General features: G+C 40.7%; 2 protein-coding genes across 3 annotated transcripts in view; one reads left to right on the top strand and one right to left on the bottom strand.

The window, feature by feature from the left end:
- PLAA (phospholipase A2 activating protein) overlaps nt 1-6,291 on the bottom strand; it is a 28,710-nt gene extending 22,419 nt beyond the window's left edge. Inside the window, exons 1-2 of the mRNA XM_065406215.1 lie at nt 5,945-6,291; nt 41-234 (exon numbers count right to left, since the gene is read on the bottom strand). Coding sequence (XP_065262287.1) covers nt 41-234; nt 5,945-6,291 — 541 coding nt within the window. The remainder of the gene's footprint in view (nt 1-40; nt 235-5,944) is intronic.
- Nucleotides 6,292-9,908: 3,617 nt separating this feature from the next.
- IFT74 (intraflagellar transport 74) overlaps nt 9,909-23,435 on the top strand; it is a 60,843-nt gene continuing 47,316 nt past the window's right edge. For both annotated transcript variants that reach the window (XM_065406480.1, XM_065406479.1), the window contains exons 1-7: nt 9,909-10,028; nt 11,360-11,495; nt 14,808-14,856; nt 15,658-15,756; nt 15,949-16,009; nt 20,569-20,628; nt 22,066-22,127. In XM_065406480.1, coding sequence (XP_065262552.1) covers nt 9,909-10,028; nt 11,360-11,495; nt 14,808-14,856; nt 15,658-15,756; nt 15,949-16,009; nt 20,569-20,628; nt 22,066-22,127 — 587 coding nt within the window. The remainder of the gene's footprint in view (nt 10,029-11,359; nt 11,496-14,807; nt 14,857-15,657; nt 15,757-15,948; nt 16,010-20,568; nt 20,629-22,065; nt 22,128-23,435) is intronic.

Here is a 23,435-nt window from a genome sequence, read left to right on the forward strand (position 1 = left end):
GTTTTCGCAAGGGGAATTACAAAACAAGACCTATACTTACCAGTGTTTTTGTGACCCTTAAGGACATAGAGTGGAGCTGTGTCGTCCAGTGTGAAGATGCAAATATTATGGTCATTTCCACCTGTTGCAATTAGCCCACGAGGATAGATGTCATTTGAAGGTATGATGCATACACAAGATACAAAATTGGAGTGGCCACTCATACAATGCATTTCAGTAAACCCCCTGTTAGGACTAAACAGATATACAGATCAATAAATTTACATTTACAGAATCATAAAAGAAAACATACATTAATTTAAGCTACAGCATGCAATTTATATTCAAAAACTCTTGGACTGATTTTATATATATATATATATATATATATATATATATATATATATATATATATATATATATATATATATATATATATATATATATTTTTTTTTAATTAAATATTGCTTACTATATATCTATATAGTAAACAATATTTAAGCCTGGGCATTTATTTACAAATAACCTAAAGGAGTCAAGAAGTAAAGCCACTACTTCTATTATATTACACGTAGAATAGAAGGATTTTTCTTGATAAAGATTTTTGAATGTCAAGTATTTTACTGAATCCCATTTATATTTTTGAAAAGTACTGAGAAGTGTTTGCACAAGCAGAAGATAAAATACTAAATGATTTAAATAGCTACAGAAATTGAGATTAATAAATTCAGAAATAAAGTTAACTTGATAATCATATTTCTTAAAATCTTACTGATTGCCACTTAAGACTGACAAATGTTTACAAGTTCCCTCCAAAATCAGCAGATTTTTTCTTCCATTCTATTTAATACTTATTAAGGCCCATGCTGCAAATGGGAATTTTACTACTTTCCAATAATTTGCGTTTCCCTTCCTACACATGCAGTTAGCTTTTCAATATTCATTTTGTAATATCCCCTTAATTTTTTTTACATCAGTTTCCTTTATTATAGTCAGAGTGTGGGTTGAAATTGTTTCCATAACCCATCTGGTTATGTTTAACAATAATATAGGCTTCCTGAAACAAGCCTAAGAACAGCAAATCTTTGATGTAATAATATAATCTATTAAATAATACAATATAATATTTTAATCTAGTAGCTAAGATACCTTGTGATCACAAGTCAAGATTTCTGTAATGCATCATACAACTTTTATGTTGTATTAATAGTTCTCTGTTTTGAATTTTCAAGTCTTATTTTTTTAAGAAAAGATCATTCTCTATAACTAAGAAGACACCAATCGGCAAATTATTTATGCTTGTGTCATTAGAAGACTTGTGCCAGCTGGCGAAAGGCTGTCTGTTACTACTGCAGACTAAGGCCCCAATCCTGTAATTGACTGTGCATGGGCAACAAACCTCCTCCTCTTTCTTGTTCCTTCCCCCCTCCCCAATGTGAAGTACAAGTGGCTTTAATGGGGGACTGCCTGCACAAAGTCTTTTGCTGGATCAAGGCCTAAGTATGCACTTTTATACTCATGCTTAAGCATGATTAGGTATATACCTTTATAAGCAGTGTGTATGAGCAAAGGTGAGGGCTTGAGGACTGCAAGAATTTTTAATGCATCTGTAAACTTAGGGGTTGTACCGTATGATTGGAGAATTGCTAACATAGTTCCTATTTTTAAGAAAGGGAAAAAAAGTGATCCAGGTAACTACTGGCCTGTTAGTTTGACATCTGTTGTATGCAAGGTCTTAGAAAAAAAATTTGAAGGAGAAAGTAGTTAAGGACATTGAGGTCAGTGGTAATTGGAAGAAAATACAACATGGTTTTACAAAAGGTAGATCGTGCCAAACCAACCTGATCTCCTTCTTTGAGAAGGTAACAGTTTTTTTAGACAAAGGAAACGCAGTGGATCTAATTTACCTCGATTTCAGTAAGGCATTTGATATGGTTCCACATGGGGAATTATTAGCTAAATTGGAAAATATGGGGATCAATATGAAAATTGAAAGGTGGATAAGGAACTGGCTAAAGGGTAGACTACAACGGGTCGTACTAAAGGGTGAACTGTCAGGCTGGAGGGAGGTTACTAGTGGAGTTCCTCAGGGATCAGTTTTGGGACCAATCTTATTTAATCTTTTTATTACTGACCTTGGCACAAAAAATGGGAAGTGCTAATAAAGTTTGTGGATGACACAAAGCTGGAAGATATTGCCAATACAGAGAAGATCTGTATGACCTTGTAAACTGGAGTAAAATAGTAATAGGATGAAATTTAATAGTGAAAAGTGCAAGGTCATGCATTTAGGGATTAATTACAAGAATGTTTGTTATAAGCTGGGGACGCATCAGTTGGAATTAATGGATTCCTACTAGGAGAAGGACCTCGGAGTATTGGTTGATCACAGGATGACTATGAGCCGCCAATGTTATATGGCCGTGAAAAAAGCTAATGTGGTCTTGGGATGCATCAGGCGAGGTATTTCCAGTAGAGATAAGGAGGTGTTAGTACCGTTATACAAGGCACTGGTGAGACCTCATCTGGAATACTGTGTGCAGTTCTGGTCTCCCATGTATAAGAAGGATGAATTCAAACTGGAACAGGTACAGAGAAAGGCTACTAGGATGATCCGAGGAATGGAAAACCTGTCTTATGAAAGACAGAAGGAAGGCTGAGGGGAGATATGATTGCTCTCTATAAATATATCAGAGGAATGAATACCAGGGAGGGAGAGGAATTATTTAAGCTCAGTACCAATGTGGACAGAAGAACAAATGGATATAAACTGGCCATCAGGAAGTTCAGACTTTCTCAGAAATTAGACAAAGGTTTCTAACCATCAGAGGAGTGAAGTTAGGGAACAGCCTTCCAAGGAGAGCAGTGGGGGCAAAAGACATATCTGGCTTCAAGACTAAGCTTGATAAGTTTATGGAGGGGATGGTATGATGGGATAGCCTGATTTTGGCAATTAATTGATCTTTGACTATTAGCAGTAAATATGCCCAATGGCCTGTGATGGGATGTTAGATGGGGTGGGATCTGAGGGCAGGTCCACACTGGGGCGGGGGATCGATCTAGGAAACGCAACTTCAGCTACGAGAATAGCGTAGCTGAAGTCAACGTTTCCTAGATCGAACTAAATTTACTTACTTCAGGGCCACGCGGCGCAGGCAGGCTCCCCCGTCGACAGCGCTTCCTCCTCTCGGCGAGCAGGAGTTCCGCAGTCGACGGGGGAGCGCTTCTGGGATCGATCTATCGCGTCCAGATGAGACGCGATAAATCGATCCCAGAAGATCGATCTCTACCCGCCGAATCAGGCGGGTAGTGTGGACCAGCCCTAAGTTACTACAGAGAATTCTTTCCTGGGTGTCTGGCTGGTGAATCTTGCCCGCATGGTCAGAGTTTAGCTGATCAGCATATTTGGGGTCAGGACAGATTGGCAGAGGGCCTGGGTTTTTTTTGGCCTTCCTCTGCAGCGTGGGGAACGGGTCACTTGCTGGAGGATTCTCTGCACCTTGAAGTCTTTAAACCACGATTTGAGGACTTCATTAGCTCAGACATAGGTTAGGGGTTTAATACAGGAGTGGGTGGGTGAGATTCTGTGGCCTGCGCTGTGCAGGAGGTGAGACTAGACAATCATAATGGTCCCTTCTGGCCTTAAAGTCTATGATTCTATAACCTGAAGAGCTAAAGAACAGATTTTTGAAGTTTTGAACAATTACAGGGTGGCAACTGTAAGCGTCTCAACCTACAAAGTGCCTGCTGTAATACTGTTTTTTTCCACATTCTGATTTGAGGTTTTTCACAGCTACATCATAATTGGACAAAAAACATTTACTTTGAAATATTCATATTTTAAAAGGAATGTCAACTAAAAATTCACACTTCTATCTAAAGGTTTTTTGTTTTTCTTTTTTAACCTATAAGACACACCTAATATTAAAATAAATTAGAGATTAGAGGAGAATAATATTTCTATTTTAGGTTTGTTTACACAATACTTGACCACTCTCTGTACACAGTTTCAAGGCTTCCTCTGAACAGTCAGTCTAGTTGAGAAAAACAGTAATTAAAAATATAAAAATCTGGCAAACTACAAAAGTTGGCAGGTACTGAACCTGAAACAACTTTAAACTCAACTTTCCAGGTATTGTATGCAGCTGTGTCTCTACTTCCTTGAATGTCTCAGATGCACAGGAATCAGTGAAAATGTTATTTAACCCCACACTCCAAAGGCTTTCTTGTAAAAATCATGATCTTCCCCCCACCCTTCCTTCAGCTTCTCAAATGCTACATGTAGGTGGAAGTCACAATAGTCAGCTAAAACCTCTCCTCCAGCAAAAAATAGAAGAACAAAGGGCTGTAGCAACCCCAGGTGCAGCCAAACATTTGTATAGGATAGCTTACGCATTGATCCCTTTCCGCTGTATCCCTATAATTTCCTAAAGTGGACATATAGCTATTACTCACATTGTGATCCCTAACATAGTGGTGGAGAACTAGAAAGAGCTGTTACATTCATTTGGAAGAGAGGACAAATCCCTCCTTTGTGATAAAGTTGTTAGGAAATTTTAAGAGTCTATCCCTCCAGTGACACAGGCTCTCTATACTTTCCCTCACCCAAATCACAGTTTTATATGACAGCCTCCTGGCAAAATATTCAGACAAACTTGTCAATTGCTTCTCTTTCCACTCTCTGTTAGAAAAAGTGCATACCCACTAAATCAAGGATATGGTTCATAATTTTAAACTATACACACAGCAGGAATTATGTTTTGCTGCTGCCCCAAGTATACACTACAATACTACATAGCAGTACATCTACTGATTATAACAAAAGACTGGGAATCAGCTCTCAGTTTCAATTCTTGACTTGCTCTCTTAGTTTCAATTCAATAACTCACAGTGTGACCCTGGCAAATCTACTTAGAAACAAAATTGTACAGTTGTTTGTAACACCTAAGATTTTTATAACTGAAAGCAGTCAACAAAAAGGTTTATCTTTATTTTTCAGTTTGTTTTGCGCATTGGACTGTACTTTGTGTACAAGTAGTGTCAGCGCATACAATATCTGTATATTCAGTTTCTAACTTGCTGAAGCGACCATTGTGAACATTAAACACAAATACCCTTTTAAAAGATCTGTGAAAATAATTTAAAAATTTTAGAACACTCTTTGACCTGTCAAAAACTTGAATGACTATTTTTAAAAACTAAGTTTACAGTATCACTTTTATCTCTTATTGCTTCAGTAATCCCATCTATAAACAGGATTCACACATTTATGGGAGCGATGGAAAAATGTAGCATCTGTAAAGCACTCTGAGCTATTGAGATAAAATGACCTATAAGAGCATCATTCCCTGAATTCCCCAGAAAGTAGACACAAGGACTACACTTTATGATCACTCACAGAGCAGCCAGCTCTGGAACAGACCCGAAAAAAAAACCCTGATAAAAAGCAACCACAAGTCTGCTCACTCCACAGTGTCGTTATTCAATCGAGAGAGTCACAAGTTGGTTAGAAAAAGCACAGTGCAAGCCATTAAGGCTGTAATCTATTTTTAAACAGACACAGACGTGTAAATAGCACCTAAGGCCAGCCATAGAAAGAACAGCGAGATTCTACTCCTTTGCACTAAGAGTCTGAACGCTTATGGCCAAATTCAGCTGCGAGACACGTCCCCCCAACTCCCAAAGTGAGGCGCCAGGGAAGAGTGTGGCTCTTAGAGCCAAGAAGGAAATATCAGAGCGATATCAGTGGGGCTGGCCTGGCGGAGGCACAAGTGCCCCATTACAGGGGAAGGCGGGGTCCCGCAGGCCTGCTGTCGGCGCAGCACAGGACTGGGGGGCGCGGGCCACAGGGAGCCCAAGCGGCTGCTTCTTCTGCTTCTAGGGGAAAGCGGAGCGCGGAGCACAACAGTGTGGGGCCCGGTCACCCCACATGCCCCCGAAGAGCCCGGTCCCCCCCAGCACTCACCCGTCGGGGGCCCACAGCCGGGTGGTTCGGTCCCGGGACACAGACACGAAGCCTCCCGGCGGGAACAGGCCCTGACTCAAGCCCCGCACGTCCAGCTCGTGTCCCACCACGGAGCAACGGAGCCGGTAAGTGCCGCCCGCGCTCGCCATGGCCGCGGCTCTCCCTGCAGCTGGAAACCTCGCCTCAGCCCGGGAAAGCCGGCGGGCAGCGGAGGTACCGTAAAGAGAGACCCTGACACAGCAACAACACCCCTCCCCTCCGCCGGAAACCGTCATCAACAAGTGCCGGGCCTCCGCCCCCAGAGGCATTGGGAACATTGAAGGAGTGGAGACTGCATATCCCAGCATGCGGAGCGCCAGATAGAGAGGAAAGACCAGGTCGGAGATGGCGCGATGTGTGCTGGGAGTTGTAGTCTCAGTAGACCACGGAAGTTAGAGCTGGCGCATAGCACGCTGGGATTGGTAGGCCCTTATACAGCCAGCGCGGAAAGCTTTGCAAGTTGGGACTTGCAAATTGCAATGTCCGAATGTCCTTTCCCAGCGCCTATCTGTGCTGAGGTTCCTGCGGGCCTTTCCCCCTCTCCCTTTAGTGGGGTAAACTGTGTATTCTCAGCGGGGGGGCGCTCGTTCTCCCTCCTGGCTGTTGGAGGCGGCGGGAGTTCAGAATCTCGCGAGAGCGGAAGGAGCGCGGTCGATGATTGGCTGCTGGGGCCGGTGGGGCGGGATTGGTCGGTTGCTGTGATACTGGCGTCGCGTGGGGACGGGGGACGGATCGGCTAGGAAGTAAATCGGCTCCAACTGGCCCTGGAGAGCGGCCGGCTCGGGTGAGACCGCGGGGCCGGGATTCCAACCGCTGCCCGCGCTGGGGGCCCTCCTCCCGATAGGGCGAGACCCCGCGCTCCTGCCTGGCGCTCAATCGCTCTGGGGAGAATCGGGGGCCGGATCCGACTCTTCCCGTGACCGTCCCGGGAGGAAGCCACCCCCCAGCGCCGCCCCTAGTGTCCGGCGCGCCGCCCCTAGTGCCCGCACCCACCAGCGCCGCCCCTAGTGCCCGCACCCACCAGCGCCGCCTCTAGTGCCCGGCGCGCAGCCTCTAGTGCCCGGCGCGCCGCCCCTAGTGCCCGCACCCACCAGCGCCGCCCCTAGTGCCCGCACCCACCAGCGCCGCCCCTAGTGCCCGGCGCGCCGCCCCTAGTGCCCCTGCGCCGCCATCCCTTGTGTCCCCCAGCGCTGCCCTAGTGCCCCCTCATCCACCAGCTCCATCCCTAGTGCCCCCTGCATCGCCCCTAGTGCCCCACCCACCAGCGCCACCCCTAGTGCCCGGTGCACAACCTCTAGTGCCCGGTGCGCAACCCCTAGTGCTCGCACCCCCCAGCGCCATCTCTAGTGCCTGGCGCGCAGCCTCTAGTGCCCGGTGCGCCGCCCCTAGTGCCCCACCCACCAGCGCCACCCCTAGTGCCCGGCGCGCAGCCTCTAGTGCCCGGTGCGCCGCCCCTAGTGCCCGCACCCACCAGCTGCCATCCCTAGTGCCCAGCGCTGCCATCCCTAGTGCCCCCAGCGCTGCCCCTAGTGCCCCTGCACCGCCCCTAGTGCTCGCACCCACCAGCGCTGCCCCTAGTGTCCCCCAGTGCCGCCCTAGTGCCCGCACCCACCAGCGCCATCCCTAGTGCCCCCCAGCACTACCTGTAGAAGCCCCTGTCCCTAGCCCCACTCTAGTACCTCCCAGTGCCACCCCTGGTGCTCCCTAACATTCTCCATAGCCCAACCACCTCTTGAACCCCTCCAGTGCCACCCCTAGTACTCCCCACAACTAGGGTTGCCAATTTTGGTCGGATAAGAACATAAGAACGGCCACACTGGGTCAGACCAAAGATCCATCAAGCCCAGTATCCTGTCCTCTGAGAGTGGCCAATGGCAAGTGCCCGAAAGGGAATGAACAGACAGGTTATCACCCAATCCTAGCTTCTGGCAAACAGAGGCTGGGGCACCATTCCTGCCCATCCTGGCTAATAGCCATTGATGGACCTATCTTCCATGAATCTATCTAGCTCCCCTTTGAACCCCGTTATAGTATTGGCCTTCACAACACCCTCTGGGCAAGGAGTTCTAGAGGTTGACAATGCGTTGCGTGAAAAAATACTTTCTTGTGTTTGTTTTAAACCTGCTACCTATTAATTTCATTTGGTGGCCCCTTGTTCTTGTATTATGAGAAGGGGTAAATAACACTTCCTTATTTACTTTCTCTATACAACTCATGATTGTATAGACCTCTATCATATTCCCCCTTAGTCACCTCTTTTCCAGGCTGAAAAGTCCCAGTCTTATTAATCTCTCCTCATACGGAAGCCGTTCTATACTCCTAATCATTTTTGTTGCCCTTTTCTGAACCTTTTCCAATTCTAATATGTCTTTTTTGAGATGGGCGACCACATCTGCACACAGTATTCAAGGTGTGGGCGTACCATAGATTTATATAGAGGGAATATGATATTTTCTGTCTTATTATCCATCCCTTTCTTGATGATTCCCAACATTCTGTTAGCTTTTTTGACTGCCGCTGCACATTGAGTGGATGATTTCAGAGAACTATCCACAATGACTTCAAGATCTCTTTCTTGACTGGTAACAGCTAATTTAGACCCCATCATTCCTAGATGTATTCCTGGAGATTTCGTCACATGATATAATCTTTAATTAAAGATTAATCTTTAATTCCTGGAGACTCCAGGCCAATCCTGGAGGGTGGGCCACCCTACCCACAGCCCCTGTGGCACTCCTAGTACTCCTTAACAATCCCCACTGACCCTAGTGCCACCCCAGTACCCCCAAAGCTCCCAGCACTACCCCAGTACCCCCTTGAATTCTCCCCACACTCCCAGTACCAGCCCATATTCTCCCCACAGCCTCAGTACCCCATCTTTCCCAGTGCCACCCCTAGTACCCCCCACAGCCCCTGTGTCACTCCTAGTACTTCTTAACAGTTCCTAATGCCACCCTAATGCCCCCAATACCACCTCAGTATCCCCAGTGCCACCTTATATTCCCCTCACACCTCCAGTGCCACCCCATATGCCTCCCAGAGCCCTAGTACCCCCATCTTCCCCAGTGCCACCCTAGTATCCCCTAACAGTTCCCATAGCCCAGGGATCGGCAACCTTTGGCACGCGGCCCACCAGGGTAAGCACCCTGGTGGGCTGGGCTGGTTTGTTCACCTGCCACGTCCGCAGGTTTGGCCGATCGCGGCTCCCCCTGGCCGCAGTTCGCCTCTTCAGGCCAATGTGGGTGGCAGGAGGCGGCGGCGGCCAGCACATCCCTCGGCCCTCACCGCTTCTCGCAGCCCGCGGCCAGTGGGAGCTGCGATCGGCCGAACCTGCGGACACGGCAGGTAAACAAACCCTGGCGGGCCCTGTGCCAAAGGTTGCTCATCCCTGCCATAGCCCATCCACACTTGTATTCCTCACAGCCCCCAGTGCCACCCTGTATTCCCCCACATACCGCAGTGCCACCTGTAAATCCCCCCACAACACTAGCACCCAATACCCCCATCCTCCCTGTGCCACCCTGGCTACCTACCCAGCCTCCTAATAGCCCCACTGTAATCCGCACAACCTACAGTGCCACCCCTTATACTTCCTTCTGCTCCCTGTATTCCCCCCACATTCCCTGTGCTGCACCTTATACTCCCCACCCACTCTAGTATTCCCACAGTACTCCCTATATACCCAGTACTCCCCCCAGCATCACCCATTATTTATACTCCCTATATACCCTAGTACCCTATATACCTTACATCCGCTACACGTTCCTCACACCCCTCAACTGTCCAACACCCTCCATTCCTCTCCCAACACACAACAGGCTCCCTTAGTAATGTAAAGGATCCGTACTAATAAAGGATCAGTTCTAATTAAAGGACATGAGCATCATTTGTTTCTTTCCAGAGAGAAGTTTAAAATAAATAGAAAATGGCAAGCAATCACAAGCCACCTACAGCTCGTCCTGCTTCAAGAGGAGGAGTTGGGCTCACAGCCAGGCCTTCTTCATCCTTGTTACGGACTCCATCAGCAGCCAGAATGGGAACAGGGGTGTGTTAAAGTGATTTAATATGTTTGTTTTGAATGTTTAGATTTTATCCTGATTTTTCTCTCCTGAAGAATTGGGTGCCAGCAGCAATTGTAATTGAAGGTAGCAGTTTGTATTCTTTTTTTGGTATTTCATATTTCTTTCTTTGTTCCTAGAAGATTTGTCTATTGTATGTTAAAAGGAGGTAGGTTGGAAACTGTTATTGCCATATACTGGATGAAATATATCTTTTAGAGTCACAAGTAGAAAAAGCAAAAAGATCTGGTTTGTTAGAGAGGTGTCAAGTCACCCTTCGTCGGTTGCCTTCCCCTATGATTTTGTTCATGTCATGGAAGTAATTTACACTGGGTCTTCAGATTGCCTCTGGTCCTTTTATTCTGGTATGGCATGCAAAGGCCAAGTAAAGGTCAAACCCACAGTACTTAAAAGATTACTGGATCTACAAGCTTAGTGCATCCCACACCTGATATCCTCAAAGGAGCAAAATGCATTTTGCAGAAGTCCTAAGGCATCTGCTGATGCACTTTGGGACTAGAATAAACGGGGTTGGACTTTCGCTTTCACAGTGCAATCCATGGTTAGAAAGACTTGGTTCTTCCCTAACAGTCTGTCCTCTCCAACCAAACTAGAGACATTTGTTTGGAAGAGCAACAAATTGTTCTTCCTTAATTTATGCACTTTTCGGTAGTCAGGAGGCTAGTTTTAGCCTACACCTCTGTTGAAGTAGGAGATTTTAATAAAGAGTAGGCGATTTCAATAAAGAGAAGCATTATATGTGAGGCCTGAGAATGAGACTTGTATGTTTTTCTCCACACATAAGTAGAAATCTGAGCTTTATGGAGATTTTGGACAGGAAAATCAATCGTGCTGTGCCTGACTATTAAAATAATAGTCTCACTGAATGGATTTTTTAAATCTAATGGGGGGGGGGGGGAAGGGTGTTATTGGAACTAACTGCTAAAAGATAACCACACAACATGATAAACAGAACAGTGGGAATTCAGTTTACACTACCATTTGGGTAGAGGTCAAACCTTAGGGAGAAAAAGAACATCAAGAATGCAAATAAAATAGCCTTGAGTCTCAAAAACAAATATAAAAAGATGTCTGTACTAGAGGTTTTGATTTGATAGTATAGTATTTAGATTTACTTCTAAAATTTTTGGTATAAATTATCACCTGCAAGAAAAATACTTCTAAAGATCTAATGTACTAAGTAAAATACATATGTTAGTTTCTAATTTTTAGAACAGTCCAGACAAGCTTTTAAATGTTCCTCTTAACAACTACATAAATATAACAACTGGTTTATTATTCTGATATCTTTGTCTAGATGCCCCCTGGTACATCAAGGCCTGGTACTCGTGGTGGTCTCCTAGGTACTGGAGGGGTGTTGTCATCTCAAATTAAAGTCGCAGACCGTCCAGTGACACAACAAGGGTTAAGTGGAATGAAAACTGGAGTGAAAGGTATTTTAATGTATGAAGAATTCTCATCTTAATACAGGAAAGTGTTTTTAACACTGTCAGTGAATCAATACAATTTGGGGAAACTGGATGGCAGAGGATCTTTTATGGCTCTAGTGCCTCTAGTTTGGGACAGAAACTTGAAATTTGGCACTGAGATAGTCACTAGGTCAGACATGTGCCTTTTATAGGTCCTTGGGCAGATTTGGCAGAATGTATAGGGATTTAAAAATATGGCTTGCACATATTTGAATAACAGCCTTACTATATTCTGTTCATATCATGCAAACATAAGTGAATTAGCTGAATATAATTTTCTGTCAGGGTGGATGTGTACGGAATCTTAGCCTTGTCTCATTCCATAAAAAGTTTGATGTTCGTGTGGAATTTAGAGCTTTGCCTTATCTATATGATCTACTAATGCACGTATTGAATGAGGCAAGGGGGCAAATGAACCAGCCTCCTGAATACACATCCTGTGCAAGACAGAGGGTCTTACAAATGTCTAGAAAATAGTTCCATGTTATTGAATGTCTATGCTTTATCGGTTTTTCTCTTAGCATAGTTTCTGTGTGGAATATCTGTAGGTTTTTAGAAAGAAAATTAAGGTTGCAAAGTGAAGCACTCAAAAGTCTGCTTCTTGTGCTAGTGCTTTATGATATGCTCTAATTATGCAAACGTGTATTTTGTGTATTGAATGAGGCAGGGTTACATAGTGAATGAATGGGTCATCATGTGATTCCATCTCTCTTTTTAGGAGAAATTCTTTTTTCAGTTACCACAGTGAAAATTCAGAGTGACTCATTAAGTGGACATACTCTAAATTTACATTGCTGTAATTGAGAACAAATTTTGGCCCTCAGGGTACAGGATGAATGGCATATAGTGATTATGGCCCTGGTCTGAGGACTTAGAAAATATATTGTATCTTGAGTTTGATTATACTTCCTTATTTACAACCGGAGAAAGATTTAGTTGATAAAGAACCTAACGCCTTTAACTCCAAAGAAAAAATTCTGATTGCAAAGTCAAAAGTTTCTTATCTGTGTATAAGTAGATTTTACAAGTTCAGAGAAAATACGTATCTTTAAAACAATCTTTAAGATCTCTTTTATAACTTCAGGTTATTTTTATGACTCTTTATGAATCATAACAATAAGAGTTCCCCAAATTTGTGAAGCGTCAGAATAAGGGACACAAGGTAACAATTTAAATGGGAATCCTAAAACATTTCAAAACATACAGAAGTGAGTCAAATGTCTAACCCAAATATTTGTGTAAGACTAACGCAAATTCATTAAATGATTTGGCGTCTTCAATGTTTTCTGTTAGTTTTAACATTCTAAAATTTCAGGATTTCATATTATTCTCTATAGTTTCCATTTTATGATTCCGTAGACTGTTATGTATACAAAGGAACTCCAGTAAGAGACTTTATACTTTCACCCTGATCTTGCAAAACGTTAATTTTATTATCCAGTTATTTTGTAGACTGTTCTACATTATCTACCCTCTTTTCTAATACCCCAATTTTAGAATGCACTAAATCACCACTAGCCTCAAATAAGTCACATTTTGACTCGAGGACATGGATCACAGGAAGTGTGGAAGTTAGTGAGGTATCTGAAATCTTTTTCAAGGAAGAGTAATAGGGAGATTTTTTTCCTCTCAGCTGAACAAATTGTGATGTAAGGGCCTACAGCTAATAGGGATTAGGGAGGGGAGTGGCAGACTAATGAGTCCGTCCTTCTACTATCTTTGCTTTTAGAAATCTCAGAGGTAGCAGACTTCTCTATGCCTGAACACTACTTACAGTATTCACATCTCTAGGGCGACATTTGAAAAAATTAATATTAAAGAAGAAGGCATAGATTGAGTCTCCTTCCAGCACTGCAGAACAATATTTAAATACTTTATATACAACAAATGTGTATACAGTTGTAATCACATTGATCTCACCCACAATTGGACTATGGTTTGATGTCAGAAATACAGCTCCAGGGCGAGGGGACTTCAGATGTCCTTCTTTGAGGTAGTGGGTTACAACTAGAACTGTTGCTTTTAATTCCAGGGTGTTCAGTTTAGGTCCCAAAATTCTTATCACGACTGTCCTCTCAAAGACTCCGATTTAGCTATGCCCACTAAGCGTTGGGAACAGCTGAGGGACAAGATGGGGGTGAATAGCAACTATTTGCAACTCATCATACCTAACGCTGGTTCTATACCAGCCCAGACCCCAGCATTGTTTAGAGGTCCTTTATACTATGTCATGTGGCTATGGCTCCCAGGAGGTTGGCACATCAACCAATGATTTCTTTGGCACAGCAGTGCTCTGACCATGTTACCAAAATATCCCCTATGTTGGAGGTGGCTTAGAGTTGGTGAAAGCCCCATTGGCTGGATCAGCTGTCTTTACACTCCATTTGCTGTTGGAATGGCACAAAGGGGCCACATTGTAGAAGAGAATCTGTCCTAGAATCACCACTGAGCAGGTGAAAAAGAAAGGGCAGATAAATAGCAGCTAGACTTACAGTAGATTGTCACCCAGAGAGAGCCCGCTGATTCATGTGTCACCTCTTTATGCTGTGCGGATAATCTGTTTCTTTATGTGCTGTGATGTTTAGCCTGTAGAACTGGGAGAGAGCATGTGATGCACCTCAAGGTGATTTCAGCTTTATACAAAGAGTGAAAAGAGATACAGCTCAGGGCAGGGAGAACCTGTGTTTTTAAAGGACTCATTCAGCCTGATAGTATGGCTGGGCCGGTACAAACTACAAGAAAAGTCAGTCAGAGCTTGGGAGGCTGGAGCAGCACAGAGGAACCAAATCTAAAGGATAGAGGAGACTATAACAGCATTGGAGCTGAACATGAAATTCTAAGCTTAGCTGAGGTGGAGAATGTAAGAAATCAAAGTGGGGTTGAAACTCTATCCCTGAATTAAGTGTTCCTATGATGCTTTTTAACTTGTATGTCTTTATTTTTAATATGTGCTTGGTTTTTGTAGAGAACACACATATTAGGGCAAGTTATAGCAAGTTTTCCTTAAATCCTCCTTATCTTTTTAGGATGAAGTCACCCTCGTGCAAGGTTCATCTCAGAAATTTTCAGTTGCTTAAGTAATCTAAATCCTCACCAAAGCCTAACATGCATCTCTGATTTCATCTGTATTGATTGAATAAAGGCTGTATGAGGACATTCTGAAGGTGCTGGTTCTCTGTTTGGAGTATAATTTCAGCTCGTCCTTTGTGAATTTAATTTGTGTCTCATTAAAATTCATTCTTTTCTAAGAAAATGTTTCTTGTTCTCCTTTGTTAGGTCCGCAGAGACAGATTATGGATAAATCCTATTATCTTGGACTACTTAGGTATGTTAGTGACAACACTTTCAAGCTGTAGCATAGTTAATGTCTTCTCCCTCCCCCCACCCATATCAAGGAATAAAATACAGCAGCATAAATGGATTAGGTTGGCTGTTCACTTATGATGAAATTATCCCCGTTATAAGGCTTTCCGGGATGAGGAGGGCCTTTGTAGATCCTCTAACCTGGGGTACTTTTCACCCTTAATTCCAAGAATAAATTTGCTAAATTAACATAATTTTTCATTATTGCCCTAAGTATCTTATAAAACACTTTGTCATGTTCAGTCAAATTTCTGTGTTGGATGGGCACTCCTAAATCATATCCTCTTACATAGAGAGGGTACCCATGTTGTGAAACTGTTGTGGGATAGGGTGACCAGATGTCCCGATTTTATAGGGACAGTCCCGATTTTGGGGTATTTTTCTTATATAGGCTCCTATTACCCCCTACCCCCTGTCCCAGTTTTTCACATTTGCTGTCTGGTCACCCTATATGGGATTGTTCTACTGGAACAACTGAACAATTCTACTTTACAGTTACGCCAAAGGGGAGAAAATACTCTTAATTTAAATAAAATGAACTTTTTATGCTATCCTCTTGTTTTATAACTGTTTAAGAGTTTATCCAAGATAGAACCCCCTTTTTTTATTTCTTTAGCTGATCCTAGAGCTGTTTGAGACAACCTGCAATATAAGAGAGATGCCTTGAATACATACGTTGATAATATAGTATTAGTTTTATCCTACAGTATTTTAATTGTACATTTTAAACATACAAGTAACTTTTTGTATTTCTTTTCTATAGAAGCAAAATAAGTGAACTCACAACAGAAATAAATAAGCTTCAGAAAGAAATAGAAATGTATAACCAGGAGAATTCTGTCTATCTGTCATATGAAAAGAGGTGAGTCATGTTGCAGTTAATGCAACGTTAGCATAGCCAAATGCCTTGTCAGGACCTTGTCTTTTGTTATATCAGACTTGAATATCTATACTGTGCAACCTACAGAACTATAAAAATGGATACTTGTTCTGATTTTGTTTTGTTGTATAAAACACTTAATCTCATAAACTTGAATTTTTGTTCTTTATCTAGGGCAGAGACTTTAGCTGGGGAAATCAAAGAATTTCAAGGTCAACTAGCGGACTACAATATGGTATGCTGTGGTTAGCTGTTTCACACTGGATTTCCCCCCCCCCATTGCTTTTGCATGGTGAACATACTGGTTTTAACCTTCAGTATTTTTTTTTTTATGACATTTCTCCATTAGAAAGATTTACTGTTTAAAACTGCTTTAATTCACTTACTAAAAAGGAAACAAATGCTTGCCTAGTTGTCCCATAAGAATATTTACGCCCACACCTACATTTTAGTGTTTTTATGGTTAGACGCAACTTCCTCTTACAATATCAGGATTTGATGGTTATTACAGTATGTCACTGGAAAAAATAATTTCCCTTCTCTTTTCAAGGAAGTCTCTGATTACTTGATCAATGACCTCAATGATAATTTGGGAGTTGTTAATATATCATCATAAGTACAGCCATACTGAATCAGACCAATTATCCATCTAGCCCAGTATCCTGTCTTCAGACAGTGGCCAGTGCCAGATGCTTCAGAAGGAATGAGCAGAACAGGGCAATTTCGAGTGATCCGTTCCCTGTCATCTAGTCCCAGCTTCTGGCATTTGGAGATTTATGGACACCTGGAACATGGGGTTCTGTCCATCACTATCTTGGCTAATAGCCATTGATGGACCTATCCTCCATTATCTATTCTTTTCGAACCCAGAAGTCTTCACAATATCTCCTGGCAACAAGTTTCACAGGTTGACTGTGTTGTTTGAAGAAATACTTCCTTTTGTTTGTTTTAAACCTGCTGCCTATTAATTTTATTGGGTGACCCCTAGTTCTTGTGTAATGTGAAGGGGTAAATAACACTTCCCTATTCACTTTCTCCACACTATTCATGATTTTATAGATCTCTCTCATATCTCCCCCTTAGTCATCTCTTTTCTAAGTTTAATAGTCCCAGTCTTTTTAATCTCTCCTCATATGGAAGCTGTTCTATACCTCTCATCATTTTTGTTGACCTTCTGTGTCCTTTTCAAATTCTAATATCTCTTTTATGAGATGGAGTGACCAGAACTACACACAATATTTAATGTGCAGGAGTACCATGGATTTATATAGTGTCATTATGATATTTTCTGTCTTATTATCTATCCCTTTCCTAATGGTTCCTAACATTCTGTTAGCTTTTTTTGACTGCTGCTTCACATTAAGCACATGTTTTCAGAGAACTGTTCATGATGACCCAAGATCTCTTTCTTGAGCGGTAACAGCTACTTTAGATCCCCTAATTTTGTATGTATAGTTGGGATTATGTTTTCCAATGTTCATTACTTTGCATTTATCAACATTGAATTTGATCTGCCATTTTGTTGCCCAGTCATTCAGTTTTGTAAGATCCCTTTGTAACTCTTCACAGTCTGATTTGGATTTAACTATCTTGAGTAATTTTGTATCATCTGTATATTATGCCATCTCATTGTTCACCCCCTTTTCCAGATTATTTATGAATATGTTGAACAGCACTGGTCCTGATACAGATCATTAGGGGACCCCGCTGTTTACCTCTTTCCATTGTGATAACTAACCATTTATTTGACCCTTTGTTTCCTGACTTTTAATTAGTTACTGATCCACAAGAAGACCTTTCTTATCCTATGCTTGCTTATTTTGCTTAAGAGCCTTTGGTGAGGAACCTTGTTAAAGACTTTCAGAAAGTTCTATTACACCCTTGTCCACATTCTTGTTGACACCCTTAAGAGTTCTATTAGATTTGTGGGACATGATTTCCCTTTCCAAAAGCCATGTTGGTTCTTCCCCAACATATCATGCTTCTTTTTCATCTGATAATTCTGAACTTTCATGTAGTTTCAACCAATTTGCCTGGTGCTGCAGTTAGGTTTACTGGCCTGTAATTGTCAGGATCACCTCTGGAGCCTTTTTTAAAAATTGGCATTACGTTAGCTATTCTCCAGTCATCTGATTCAGAGACTGATTTAAGTGATAGGTTACATACCACAGTTAGTAGTTCTACAGTTATATATTTGAGTTCCTTAGGAATTCTTGGGTGAATTCCATCTGAGTCTGGTGACTTATTACTGTTTAATTTATCAGTTTGTTCCAAAACTTTCTCTGTTGACACCTCAGTCTCGGACAGTTCCTCATATTTGTCAGTTGAAAGGAATAGCTCAGTTGTGGGACTCTCCCTCACATCCTCTGCAGTGAAGACTGATGCAAAGGATTCATTTACCTTCTCTTCAATGGCTGTGTTTTCCTTGAGTGCTCCTTCAGCACTTCAGTCGTCCAGTGGCCCCACTGGTTGTTTGAAGCTTCCTGCTTCTGATGTTTTGTTTTGTTTTTTTAATTGCTGGGTTTTTTTTTGTTTTTAGCTAGTGTCTCTTCAAATTCTTTCTTGGCCTGGCTTATACTTTTACACTTGACTTGCCAGAATTTATGCTCCTTTCTATTTTCCTCACTAGGATTTGACTTCCAATTTTTAAATGATGCCTTTTTGCCTCTAAATTCCCCTTTTATTCTGCTGTTTAACCATGGTGGCATTTTTTTGGTCCTCTGACAGTTTTTTTTATTTGGAGTATATATTTAGTTTAAGCCTTTATTATGGTGTTTTTAAATAGTCTCTGCAGTTTGCAGGCATTTCACTCTTGTGACTGTTCCTTTTAATTTTCCTCATTTTTGTTTAGTTCCCTTTTTTTAAGTTACATGCTACTGTCGTGCGTTTCTTTGTCTTTTTTGCCCAACAAGGATGTTAAATTTCATTACATTATGGTCATATTACCAAGCAGTTCAGCTATATTCCCCTGTTGCACCAGATCCTGTGCACTGCTTAAGACTAAATCACGAATTGCCTCTCCCCTTGTGGGATCCAGGACAAGTTGCTCCAAGAAACAGTAAGTTATGGTGTCTAGAAATTTTCTCTCTGCATCCCTTCCTGAGATGACATGTACCCAGTGAATATGGAGCTAGTTCCCCCACTACCTGTTTTGTCATTCCTATACATTTTGTACCCTGATTTTTAGGGTCCCATAGATTTTCTTCATTCCACCAAGTTCTTGTGATGCCTATTATATTAATAGCCTCATTTAATGCCAGGCACTCTAATTCACCCATCTTAGTATTTAGACTTCTCACATTTGTATATAAGCACTTGTACATTTTGTCAATATTCAGTTGCTTGCTTTTATCAGTTTGTCAATGTGTTATATTTAAATGGGGTCTCTTATGCTTTACTGTTCCTGACTAGCTTCTACCTGTACTTTACCAACTTCTTTTCTATCCTCTTTACTTGGATGGGGAGTTCCCCCTTTAATAAATTCATCCCTAAGGGATGTCTCTACCCAAACTATGTTCCTCTGCACCTGTCAGCTTTCCTCCAGCCCTTATTTAAAAACAAAATGTTAAATCTGTCGAATTTTACATGTCAACGGTCTGGTTCCTTACATCTGATCACCTCTACACTGATACCTCCACTACTAAATGTTACAGTGTTATCTCTTTCAGTACCTTTATATATCTACAAAAAAAACAGGAGTACTAACAAATTTATTTGAGCATAAGCGTTCATGGGCTACAGCCTACTTCATCGGCTGCATCTTATGCTCAAATAAATTTGTTAGTCTCTAAGGTGCCACAAGTACTCCTGTTCTTTTTGCGGATACAGACTAACACAGCTGCTACTCTGAAACCTTTATATATCTAGACATTTTTAGCGATACTCTACAACTTTATTGTACATGTGCATCACAATATTGTGACTTTAAAAGGATTCTGTCAAGTTGCCTAGACCTGAAATGTTAGTTACTTTAAAATCATTCCAATATGATGTAGAATGCCTTCTATATTCTAAGACTGCAGTCCTTAAAGCTGATCTGTGTGGGCAAAGAGGATGTGTTTTGAGGAATTGTATACTGTTTAATGCTCTAGTTTACTGTTTTAAAAAATCCCAAAGAATAACCTATGGTTGCATAGAATCATAAAAACAGTGTTTTCTATTGGTTGTGCAGTAGTAGTTGTCTAACTAACAAGCACTATTTTGAAGTGTGTTCATAGCCATAGTTAAGTTTAGTTAAGAGATTTAAGCTAATTTAAGTTTAGTTAAGAGATTTAAGCTAATTTAAGCTAACTGGACAGATACATTTTGTTAAGTTTAGTTAAGAGATTTAAGCTAATTGGACAGATACATTTTGTTTCAAATTTGAAGTGGAGTTGAAAATTAGCCTTTCTTTCTCTATGTCCATAGGAAAGGACAAAATCAGTAGAGAGAAAAAATATTTTGAGGCTTGTAAGAAGGAGAGGGAAACCAAGGAGAGTATTTAAAAAAAAAAGAAAATGTACTGATATTATAAGTAATCAACTTTGCTTTGGATGTGAGAAATCAATACCGCTTCTGTAATATTAATGTTATTTTGTACAGTTATACAGAACTTGTAAGAATTATGAAATATGAAGCTTACATGTAGTATATTAAAATTACTAATTTCAGATTTTTGTTTGCAATACCATATCAGTCATCTCTTTTGTAACATTTTCAAAGAGTGATTTAAGAGTTTTCTAACTTCTTGTATGTTTCTTTAATGTGATTAAAAAGAACAGAGCATTAACTGTTTGAACTTCTTTCTTGTTTCAGTTAGTGGATAAACTTAACACCAATACAGATATGGAAGAAGTGATGAGCGATTATAATATGGTAAGAGTTTGAGGATTTGCCTTGTTAATATAGCATTTACAATAAATATATTTATATACATTACAACTTCAGTACTTCAAATGTTTGTGCATATGCATGGTTTTGTTGACCTAAACAGTCTAATGACTGTAATGGGATTATTCAGGTGAGTAATACTAGGCAAGTATGTAAGAGTTTGCAGGGTTGAGACCCACATCCACTTCAGTGGAGCTGCCTGTGTGTGTTGTGTTAAGCACACGTGTAAGTGTTTGGAGGACTGAGGCCTTAGTTATAGGATTGTGACAGCATAAAACTCTCTTTTGTCTCAAAGTTTAGCAAACACTTTATAATTGTTTTCCAGAAACAGGATTGATAGTTTTAAAAAAATTAAATAGATGAAAAGTTTCTGTTATAAAAAACTCATTGAGATATTTCTTATATGTTTTCAGTGAATCCAGTTCTTTTTCTTGCTTCCCAAGGAAGTGCGTGTCTAAAATTTAGATCTTGAATATACCCTGAAAACACTGCATGGGATGTTAAATGTAGTATCCTGGCATCCCAGATTCATTGTGTTAAAATACTGTGGTTGACATCCTAAATCAACATCTGTAGAGCTACAGTTATTGAAAGACTGACTAAACCTTTTCATCCAGCTATTTTGACCCAAATGCTGAGGTATCTGTGTTGGTCAGTGACACAGTTACTCTTAAAATCATCCTCAAAGCCCATGATATTTCTCTATTTAAGATAAGAGTGGTATGTCTCCCAACCCAATGTACCAATATTCACATATATTACACATTATTTGGGTGGAAGGCGCAGAAAACTAATCAGCTGAGAGGCTGACCACATTCACCAGTCTTCCTTGTAAAATTCCCCAGGCTCTTGAGTTTTTCTTCATTCTCCTCCACGCTCTGCCCTTCAAGTGACTCCAAAGCAATAGTGCATTAGTGGGCCTATGGTGTGTTCAAAGCAAATACATATCAGCTGTGCTTTCCCTTGAAGTTCTTTCTTAATTTCATAAGTTTGCTGGAGGGTGCCTCCAGGCACCAAGACTGCGCCAGTGCTCACTGTGTTCATAGTCAGAAGGAACTTTTCTTTGAAAAGAGGCTTCCAGCAGCCTGAGAAGCCAGTGAAGCTATTTTTACCCTAAGTGATCCAACCTGATTATTAATAAAAACACTGATAGGCAGTTTCTGTGATTACAGCTCCCATTCAAATGCAGGCTTCCAATGGGAATTACAGTTACAGAATCCATCTCTGCAGCATCAGATAGGTCTTTGGGTAGGAAGCCTCTGCTATTCCTTCCCGTCTCCATTCTGGTCTTCCATTCCTCTCGTTCATTCAAATGTGTGTATAACCTTGGATGAATGGATAGTGTTTATATTTTCATTAGTGGCAAGTATCTTTTCATGCAAAAAACTGTTACTCACTGATTATTGATTTTTTTTTTTACAGCTAAAAACTCAAAATGACCGGGAAGCTCAGAGTATTGATATAATTTTTACAGAGAGACAAGCGTAAGTACCACAAATATCAGAAAATTGAATTTTAGCATAAAGTAGCTTATTAAAATGGGTAAGACTGAAGAAGTGATCTGATTGATCAGGGGATTTTTAACTCAGAAAAATATTGCCTAAGAGTTGAATGTATGCTCTACAAGCGTTACTGAATAAAGTTTGTAAGAAATAAAACTTCAGTCACTCAGTCAACTTTTTAAAGTACAGCATAGTCCTAAAGTACATTTAAAATATTGTTTCAATGCATTTTAATAAAGAAGTTGATTTCTAATTAGATGAAACACATAATGGGTTTGTTCTCTAAGTCAATCAGAAATTATCAGGTCAATAATCGTACAGGCTATACTGTCACTACTGCATCTGTGTTCATTAAATATTGCAATTAAATATGTCATTCAGTACAACAAAAGTGAAGCTATTTAAAAGAACATTATGTAAGAATCAATGTCTCCTTTAAAAACAAACACTTCGTTCTTTGACTGCTTTTTGTTTCTTCAAGATTGCTTTATAGTTAGTCTGACTTCCTGACTGAAACAAACAAATGTTATCATAGCTATCATGACACAATTAAAATGAGTTATTTAGTGATTTCTAAATACACTAAAAATGACCACATATCTGCTAACTGTTTTATAAATACACCACAAGTTTTTGTAGTATGTTTGTTTTTACAGTTGGTGCCAATTCTGTCCTCATACATGCCTAAATCAATAGCATTTATTCCAGTGGGTCTATTTGAGGATAGATTTGGGCCATTAATGTTTCAAATCTTGTTTTTTATACAATGTAAAGATCTTGTGACTTTAAAAGTTTAATAAAAATGATGAAAAATGTGGAGCATTTTGCTATCCACTGTATTTTATAAACACTTTTGTGAAATAATGCGAAATACATTTTTCTTCTAATATTAAAACAAATGTCTATTTTCTCATTTACCATAAATTATTCCTTAAATAAAATGATATTTTCCTATATCTCAACAACATATTTGAAAATCTTGAAGAGATTCATCTACCTGCAATTTAAAAACAGAAATGTCTCAGTGTTTTCTTTAAGTTGTTAAAAATATGTACTGCATTGGCAGTTTTCAGATATTCATAACATGTTAACAAAAAAGACATCAGGCAACAGTGGCAGAACATAAAAAGGTGGTTGGTATATAATAATGATAATTTGTCCTTGGATGCATTTAAGTGGTGGAGGTGAGACAGCATTTTTGTTTTACTTACTCAAACAAATACTTTTTGTTTAGGAATAAAGAAAACTGAGTTTGGCTTAGCTGGAAAATCCCAAGTGCTCTAATCAATG

Source organism: Emys orbicularis, chromosome 6 (assembly GCF_028017835.1).
Source record: "Emys orbicularis isolate rEmyOrb1 chromosome 6, rEmyOrb1.hap1, whole genome shotgun sequence".
NCBI lineage: Eukaryota > Metazoa > Chordata > Testudines > Emydidae > Emys > Emys orbicularis.